This window comes from Nuphar pumila, chromosome 5 (genome assembly GCF_984573655.1).
Source record: "Nuphar pumila chromosome 5, dmNupPumi1.hap1.1, whole genome shotgun sequence".
NCBI classification, from domain to species: domain Eukaryota; kingdom Viridiplantae; phylum Streptophyta; class Magnoliopsida; order Nymphaeales; family Nymphaeaceae; genus Nuphar; species Nuphar pumila.
This window is the reverse complement of record NC_143253.1, coordinates 124,864,613-124,873,782: the sequence shown is the minus strand read 5'-3', so window position 1 is coordinate 124,873,782 and position 9,170 is coordinate 124,864,613. Positions and strand designations below refer to the sequence as shown.

Here is a 9,170-nt window from a genome sequence, read left to right as displayed (position 1 = left end):
AGATGAGATGTGCCTTGGGTAAACTTCGCGTCAAGCTGAACAAGTCAAGGGAGAAAATTTGTGGATGGAAAAAAAAAAAGCTAAAGAAGATCTTTCTGCCACGTTTAGAGTCAGACCTTCTTCTTCTGAAAAACTGGAAAACATTTTAGTTAATACCTAACTTGTCCATTGTCATGCAACGTGGCCTAACCAAGCATCGGCCTTGACTTTAAAAGTGTTTTTTCTTCAGGCTCGTGTGCATCTCTAGCTGCCGCTTTGAATTCCCTCCAAGAAGTCACAAGTGGACAGATGACGAGAGGATGACCACATTATGGCTCCGCCTGCGGGGTTGAGCTTCAACGCTTCTCTTTCTCTCTCTCTTTCCCTCCCAAATTTAATCGCCTCGTCATGCTGATGAAGCCAGGGAGAGAGGGGGGCTTTCTCTCCTTCTTTCTCTTCTTCTTGCTTCTGTTGGAGAATGTGGACGGTGGAGTCGATGGCCGATTTTCCAGAGATCGATCGTCTCCCCGTCGACATCCTCTCCCACTGCTTCAGCTTCATTCACTCCTTCAAGGAATTGGCTATGTAATCTTCCCCCCTCCTCTTCTTTCTTCTTTCGATCGACGTCGTTCTTTTTCATTTCGTTCGTTTTTGTCCTGGTTGTTTTCTTCGTTTCGTTTCGTTTCGTTTCGTTTCTCGGTTTTTTTTGTTGTTTCTTGCTTTAGTTAACGATTTAGTCGATTGTCTCCGGTTTCTTGTTAGGATTTCGGAAATTGGATTTTTGATGCTCGGTTCTTGGTTTCTGAGTTCCTCTATCTCTTTTTTTTTTCTAATTCTTCTTCTGGTAGGGTTAGCGGCGTGTGTAGGAAATGGAGGGAAGGGGTGAAGAGGAGCCTGGAGAGGAAGGAGAGGTTGAGCTTTGCTGGTTGGAAGATGGACGACGACTCCACCGCCAGGATGGTCCACTCCGCCCTCAACCTCAGAGAGCTCGACATGTGAGAACCTCTCTCTCTCTCTCTCTCTGGTTTTTTTCCTGCTTCTTTGATTGCCAAATTCGCACAAACCCATCAAAATAAGTGAAAATATAAACCAACGCAGTGTCATGACGATGGTCTTTTTTCTCACGTTTCACGACCAAAACTTCGAAATGTTTATCGGAAGGAAAAGGCGTCTCTTAGCTCATTGAGGAACACAACAATGCATTATCTGGAGAACCAATTTTTCAACTAGACAATATTTTGTAGAATGTCAATAACCAACTGTTTTCTCATATTGTTGCTTTCTGTGGAAGCCTCTCTGCTCGTGTCTATACAAAAATTATATACGTTTTCCAGTGACATCCCACCAGAACATGGAACGATGCAATCAATTTCCGTCGGTAATGCTTCACTAAGAAGGTTTTTAGTTGAAGGCATATAATTGGTCACCCAGTGTCAACTACAAGAGAATGTACACATTTTTTCACTTCAAATTTATCTTAATTCCATGTCAGAGCCCAAGGGCAGGCTTGAACCTTGATTCAAAATCCGTGTTGTCGAGCTTATAATGTCGTGCCCTTCAAAACTTTCTCTGCCCATTGACTTTGTATCAACTTTATGTTATTCAATATACTTCGGTCATTGACGACATCTGTGAAATTCTGTCACCTTTAGCTTAATTATTTACTCTTAATCTGATGCTGGTGTCACAGTTCACTAACATCACAAATGACAAGAAGCTGTGTTAATTTACCCCACCACCAACAAGTGCATTCAAATGAGACAGGTAGCAAGGGGAAAATGGGCTGCACATGCTCGTGTTGTGAGAAAGACAATCTGCTGGCGTTATGAGGCATTAGTATGGTCCATCCAGGGAAATTTTTGTGCATACTGAAGGGCTACTTTCTGGTAAAGAGAGATGAAGGAATCTCAGTTATAGCCTAATCATGTAGAAGAATCCAGTAGAGCATGATTTTGATAGTTGAGTCGACTTAAAGGAGGGAGGTGGTTAGCCAGTTGAGAAGGCCATCCTTGAATCTAAATTTAGACAAAAGTTTCCTTTGGATTTTAGTTTCCAGATAGCTTCATGTTTATTATTTGGAACCAAAACAACTTCAGAGTTTGCATGCATCTAGCCTTCCTACTTGTGTTGGAATGCTTCCCATTTCCACTGGTTCCATTTGACAATTTACGTCCAGATGAACTTAGGGTTAGGAGGGCCCTCATCTCTGTGGCCTCCTTAATCTATCTCCAATTTTGTCCAAAACAACTTGACAAAGGGATTTGGTGATCTTCCTAAGTACCGTCTAAGATAAAAAGCAGGCAGTATGGACGTGGTTCATCCAAGAAGAAAAAAGGCATTCCCTTCAATAGACCAAAATGCTTAATGAGTCAATGTGAAGATCTGGAACCCATCTGAAGAATCACAAAGGGTTGAGAATTTTTGTCAAGATGTTTTGTGGGTCTGATATTTCCAGTAGGAAATCAAAGCATCATATTCTGAAAAACACAGAGAATGAGATAACGGGAAAAAAGTGAGACAAAGTAGGTATCCTCTACCGCAGCATTCCTTGTTGGCTTTAGAAGCCCTCAATCACCAAAATTACAAAGTCATTAGCTACAACAGCAGCACCCACAAGGATAAAAGTTGCAAATTTGAATTAGTTCACCAAATCCCATCCTTATTAGGAAAATGTCCATTAGGTAATAGATAGGCTAGCAAGCTGAACAACCCTCTGTTTCAATAAATCACTCGTCTGGAACCAAAATGTTAAAAGGATCCAATCTCAAGGCACCATTTGCCTTTTCGATTTCATGTGCCACATGTATATCGCCCTTCATGTTACCTTTTTATCGTAAAGTGTCATTAGCAAGTGCCGTGCTATTCCTAGATTTACTGGACACCACATAAAGTGAACTGATTTTTAAAAACAGAGTCATGCTGTCAGAGGTTTTATATGATTTCATGAGAACTGGAGCTGAACTTAGGCAGAAATTGGATCAGGAAACCATCTATACCTTTCCTGGCTTTTTACTCCTGGAGCAAATGGAGTTAAACTTTGTTAGCTTGTCAAAGTCCATTTTATTCCCATGTTGCATCCCCAGTCTTATCCATGTAACACAGGTTGGGTGTATGTCCAGTGCACATAAAATCTCGTATGAGTTCCAAGTATCCATATGGACAATATTGAAACACTTTTTCAAAGTTTCTGAGGGACGGAGTAACTGTGAGCTAAGCTTTGATCTGGAACAATAACCTGCTAAACCTCTCTGTGGGATCTGCATAGGAGTGGCATGTTGGTTATTGATAAAGACTGGCAAAATGTCATGAGGCCTGCCAACAGGGGAATGAAATTCATCAGTATATTCTTTTTCCTTCTTCTTGTATGTTGTAATATATAGGAGAGTTTGCTGAATAGTTTCTTTAAGTTCTGCTTCCTATGGATGATTAAGTGGAATCTCAGATATTCATGTTACCACGTACCCCTATCTGATGCATAGAGGTTGTAAACGTGTTTTCAATGCTTTAATTATGTCTGATTCTAGCTTGATTTTGTAGTTCAAGAAGCTGTTGGGGTTGCCAAATAACGGATGATGGACTGTACAAAATATCATTGGCAAAATGTTGTAGAAGCCTGACATCAATTTCCTTGTGGGGCATGGCAGCAATCACTGATAGAGGTGTGGTTCAACTGGTAAGCAGTTTACTCCATCATGATCTCTTATTCCTGTCGGTACTTTTAGTGGGGATGAAAGTGACCAACTCACTCATGAACTTTCTATGATCTCAACTTTTTCATATACTGGCATCAAGTTATGCTATATGCTGTTCAGGGAAAAAATGTCAAGCCGCATATTTTGGATTTCATTTATACTAACTTTTATCTTTTTCTCTTTTTGGTCAGTGTATCTTATTTTGCCTCTTGATACACTAGTTTTATTGTTTAAGATAAACTAGAATGTTAAGCAGTCCGTCCATCTGGCCTGGCTCTAGATAGGTAAGATTTATGTTAATGTAAAAACAAATAAAACTAATAAATATATGAAAATAAGAAATAACTATACATCTAAAATAAAATTATTCTTCTTAAAATAAGGTATATGGAAAATATTAGACATAACAACTAACCTTTTATACTGCTTGTAGTTGAGGAAGAAGGTCTAAAAGATTAACCAAGCATCTTGTGAACATTTGAGAGTAGGGTTGGACATTAGGCCGGTCCACGCCCATTTAGTGTTCGGCCCATCGGATTTTAAGTGCAGCCCGGCGTGGAGATGGCCCAGACAATTTATTAATGGGTCGGGTTTTGGCCCGGTTCTTAACGGGCTCGGGTCATAACTAGCCCAATGGGCCAACATTTAGAGGGCCCGGCTAGCCCTGCCCAAATCCATTTGTAGGTTAATTCGAATGAAGTTTATAAATTAATTCCTATAATACCAAAAGCAATGAATTAAATGAAAGATTAATGCACTCATCTAATTATCTTTTTATTTCTCACATAATCAATGCAACTAATTATGTTAATAGTAATAGTTACCAAGTTACTATGCAACCAGCTACTAAAAAATTAATCAGGTAGCTCAGGCCCATAGGTCGGTCTGATAACCTGTGGCCCGACCCGGGACCGACCCATGCACATAATGGGCAGGGTTTCGGCCCTGTAGCTAACGGGTCAGGGCCTAAAACCCTGATCCAAACCCGGCCCATGGTGGGCCAGGTCGGTTTAGCCCATTGGGCCGCCCAACCCATTGTCCACCCCTATTTGAGAGGAACAAAAAGAAAAAGTAGGTTAATTTTAGAATATTTTTATGGATAAAAATAAAAAACTGCATACCGTTGATTGTATTGCATATGATTGAGGTGAGAAGGATATGAGCTGAGTAGAAGATGATATAAACGTTGATATGGGACTGCAGAATCAGCAGTTTGAAGAGATGAATAGCTTTACATACCCTCTATTTATAGACAAAAACAACTAATGGTTCTCTATAATAGCCGCTTTCTCAATGAAAAGGCATATGTCATGCTTGAAACGGTTTGGTTACCAAGAAATGAAAAGGTAAGCTCTTACGTTTTCAGCATAGTAGCCATGCAAGATTCGGAAATTGATGGGAATATTAACGGGAGAGAGAGAGAGAGAGTTACAAGGTAACTAAAGAATTTTTTTTAGGAAATTACCATATGCCATGTAACTTTTTTTATATAACTACATAAAGAATGACCAAACACATTTTTAATTACACTGTTACATGACATGACAACCGTGTCATTTAAAAAAAAGTAATGAAGCATCAAATTGTTGCCACCTATTGCCCTTCTGCTTTTATAATATTTACAATAGGACATCATTCTTCTGCTGCATGTGATGATTGAATTGTGATGGGTCCAGGCCTAGAAAGGTCTTTTTGGCTCTAGAGTCATGTATTATTTGCATTCTTGATTTGGTCAGGAACTTAATTCACATACTTATATATTTTTGTATACAGTGATGACAGGCATAATGCTACTCTGGCATTGGTGGCTAGGAAACATTGCATTTATATGACATGATGGGTATATTATTTGATATTTCTTTGGCATCCGAAAAAAAAATCTTCATGCAGTGCATTGAGTTGAAACTTTATTAGCACTCGTGATTGAGAAGAACCCAAAGGGGCATCTGAACCAGCTTGTTATTTTCATCAGCGTATGTTAAAATTAAGTTTACAATAAGATGTAATATATGATTAGCTGACCTATGGCAGCAAGGTAAACTCAGTCTAAACCTAATAGGCTGTTTGATATAGTCAATAGTGAGACCCATAATAATGTTTTTGTTCATCCCTATTCAACACATGTTAGAAGCCTATGGCTGTCTGTCATCTGCGACTCATGAGCAACAAACTTGAAGTTTAGTTTAGAAAGCCTGGCCCAATGGCTCATTGTGCGACAGGCTGATGCCTCAGCAAGTCATTCTTTTCAATAAAATATTTTAAAAAATCAAAAGATCATTGCAAGTAAAGTTTATGAAAATTAAGAAACTACAACCTATAGGAGAATAATGTGACTACGACTAGCTAATCATAGGGAAAAGATAAGAAGATATAACAAAAAATGATTTAAGGGAAAAGAAGCATTGATTCCACTCCCTTGTCATTCAGTATTGCCTTGATGCATGGAAGAAGAAAGAAAGAAGAAAAGGTGGAAAGAAACCTTTCCCAGTTTAACATTCAATGTACATATTGGGAAAGGAGAAAGAAGTAAAAGACAGAAATGTAAAACAAAATTAACAACTTCTATTTTTCCATTAGGGAATGACTGGAGTATCAGGGCTTTCTGTCAATGAAATGGCAATGGAAAAATATGAAAAAACTGATGAATGTTTTTGTTTTTCAACACTTCCTTTTTCATATAATTACAAGGATAATTTGCTACAATAAACTCATGAATGCTTTTGTTTTCCAAGGCGAAAGTTTTACATAAAATTTCATACAACCTTATATATACATCTATACAAGTGAGATGTTTATTATTTTGCATGGCTTGTAAATGTGCATAGATTTCAAGATAAATTGGCAAAAAACAGGTTACATGCTAAGAGTCATAATTAAGTTATGTTCAACAACAAACAATTTGATGTATAGGCATGTATGTATAATAATATTTACATACAACTTCAACTTCATTACTGAGTCTCTTTCTTCGATGCTATATTTTAGATTGGGAGTCTCAAACTGTGACCTTAATTTATGCCTTTGCCCTCAATCATTTTATTGATGATGGTGGTGTTTTTTAGATCAAATTTTGTTACTTCTGTTTGTATCTTTTGTCCAATAGTCGATTCTCATTGATTTAAAATTTGCTTGTTGGCATCATTAGTTCTTATTATTGACCTATGTGCACCTCATGGGTTTGCAGGTAGTGAGAGCTGTTTCTTTACGTCACCTGAATATTGGTGGCACATTTATCACAGATGAGTCCTTGTTTGCAATCGCAAACAGTTGTCCACATTTGAAGGTAAGGCTGACCATTTTTGTATTTTCTTTTTTTTTATGTTGTGGTCTAATGAATTGTTTTTCATTTGCACAAGTAAAAAAAGAAAAACAGATCTAGTTAGTAATTCAAATGTACCAATAGCATGCCATGATGGTTGTACAACTTAAGTGCATTCAAACATTTCCATGATCCTTTCATTCTGCATATGTTTTACATAAGAACTTTATTATTCTATTAAATGTGTAAAACCTTGATTTTATGCTAACAGCTTCAGGCATTCTTTAGAGCACAAGAACCCCATCGGCTTTCCATGTTTAGTATCTTGCAAGTTAGGGGGCGTTTGATAGTGCCGAAAGTACGGTCTTTGTGTGGGGCCCGCTTTTTGCATTGGCCGGAGGTTTTTCTTCCCCTTTTTTGAAGAGAAAAAGTCGCTGATAAAGTTCTCTCCGGAGATAACTTTATCTTGCAGGCAAACACCCCCTTAAGGTTTCATTTCTTAGAAGTGTCTTAGTGAATACTATTTGTGTGACAGGCCCAGATTATGTAGCTCCAGCTCCTAGAGCAAATGAAGATAAGCACCATACGAGGAGAAGGGAGCTATAGCCTCAGTGTAGTCTCTTATCATATTTGAATCCTGCCACCTTCACCATAAGAATAAATTGGATAGTTTTTGTTCATTTTGATTCATCCTAAAGGTCTACCAGTAGCTTGTTTCTTTCTTTGCTTGTTTATTATATCTTAACAATAAGTTCCAGTCCTTCCCCTTGATTTGTTTGACATTCTATATCACAAACAAAGATTTGGTTCCCACACTACCTCCCTCTTCATTTTCAGAATTTCATTATATTCCTGCAGTGGCAATACTCCAGTATGAGCCCTTCATGCATCCTTGGGACGGAATGATGATATCTTAGCTGAATTGGAAGGGGCGACCTTTATCCCTTCCTTCTCATTATAACCTTTTTTATAGTAAAAATAAAAAGTCAAATTTATATTTTTAATATAAAATTTTACTCTAAATCAACTTTTGTGTATCATACATTATAATATGTTATGATATGATAAAGCCCTTAAACATTTCTGATGTCTTACGTTACATTCTTTATAACATTTCATGGTTGTATCAAGTTCATTTGTTTAGAAAAGGAAAGGGGAATTGCATCTTTTATCATGCATATTATAATTGTAAGTCTGCCAATGGAAATTGTATGAAAGCAGATACATTTGATAATATTTGAACAGAATCTGATGAGAACACGCTTGCAACTCCTTGACAAAGCTTCTCTCACTTCACGCTTCACACACGCACAAACACTTGCTCACTTGAAAGTGCCATTTTTTAAAGTAATACTTTGTTAGCTATTACTTTCAGGCAATCATTCTTTGGGGCTGTCGCCATGTAACTGAAAGTGGCCTCATTGCACTTGTAAATAAATGCCATGAACTTGAATCTATCAACATTTGGGGAGTGAGTGTTTCAGTCGACTGCTATGTCAGTTTGCTCTCTATCAGCCCTTCACTGCAAATCAAAGCTGGGAGGTTACGCCTGAACAGTGCTACCGCTAGTGTTCCACTTGTTCCAGCTGTTTGAAGACTGTAGAGTTGTCCATTTCTGCTTCGGTAATAACTTGTATCTGTGCTGCTAGCTGCATTTAAGATCAACAATCAGTTCACATTCATACATATCTGATGATGCATGTGACATCTTTAACCTAGTTTGCATGTCGTGAATGTACAGGGAATGCATTATTAATCATCGTGTTTGATTTCTTGTTCCAATGTTGTCCAAGTCAGCAACTCTACATTGAGTTTTAGGTCAGGGTTTTCAAGAAGATTGCATGTAAGATATGAATATCTTCATATGAAGAGTATAGTGTAGAAGCAAGTTCTTCGAATTACTTTGTTGAGAATAAATTGATTAAATTGATGTAAATTGGAAGCCCGGTTTACTAGCCAAATCTAACCAACTATGAATTATCTAGGAAAAACAGGAAATAAATATGGAAATAGAAAGAAATAAAGGGAAATTGTAGGAGAATGCAGGAAGGGAAATAACAATTTCTAGAATTCAACTCTCCCTAAACCCCTAGACCTCCTACTTCTAAGATTAAGTTTCTTAATCCCAAAGAAACAATATTCCTATTTTGATAACTTTTTCAAAAAGAATGGATATAAAATGATCCTATGGATCCCTGGTTGCTCGGTTCCACTCCTACATCACTTTATCTCACAAAATT

At 37.7% G+C, this 9,170-nt stretch overlaps 1 protein-coding gene across 2 annotated transcripts; it reads left to right on the top strand.

The window, feature by feature from the left end:
- Positions 1 to 343: 343 nt before the first annotated feature.
- On the top strand, positions 344 to 8,843 carry LOC149838545 (F-box protein At5g67140-like). 2 transcript variants are annotated; one of them, XM_090006658.1, is made up of 6 exons: positions 408 to 564; positions 828 to 974; positions 3,517 to 3,652; positions 6,856 to 6,954; positions 8,306 to 8,553; positions 8,672 to 8,843. In XM_090006658.1, exons 1-5 carry the CDS (start codon positions 458 to 460, stop codon positions 8,522 to 8,524), a joined length of 708 nt encoding a protein of 235 aa, XP_089862784.1. In that variant the 5' UTR covers positions 408 to 457; the 3' UTR covers positions 8,525 to 8,553; positions 8,672 to 8,843. The 2 variants fall into 2 exon arrangements, with proteins under 2 accessions (XP_089862785.1, XP_089862784.1); XM_090006659.1 differs by lacking the exon at positions 8,672 to 8,843 and having other exon boundaries at positions 344 to 564; positions 8,293 to 8,429.
- Positions 8,844 to 9,170: the final 327 nt, after the last annotated feature.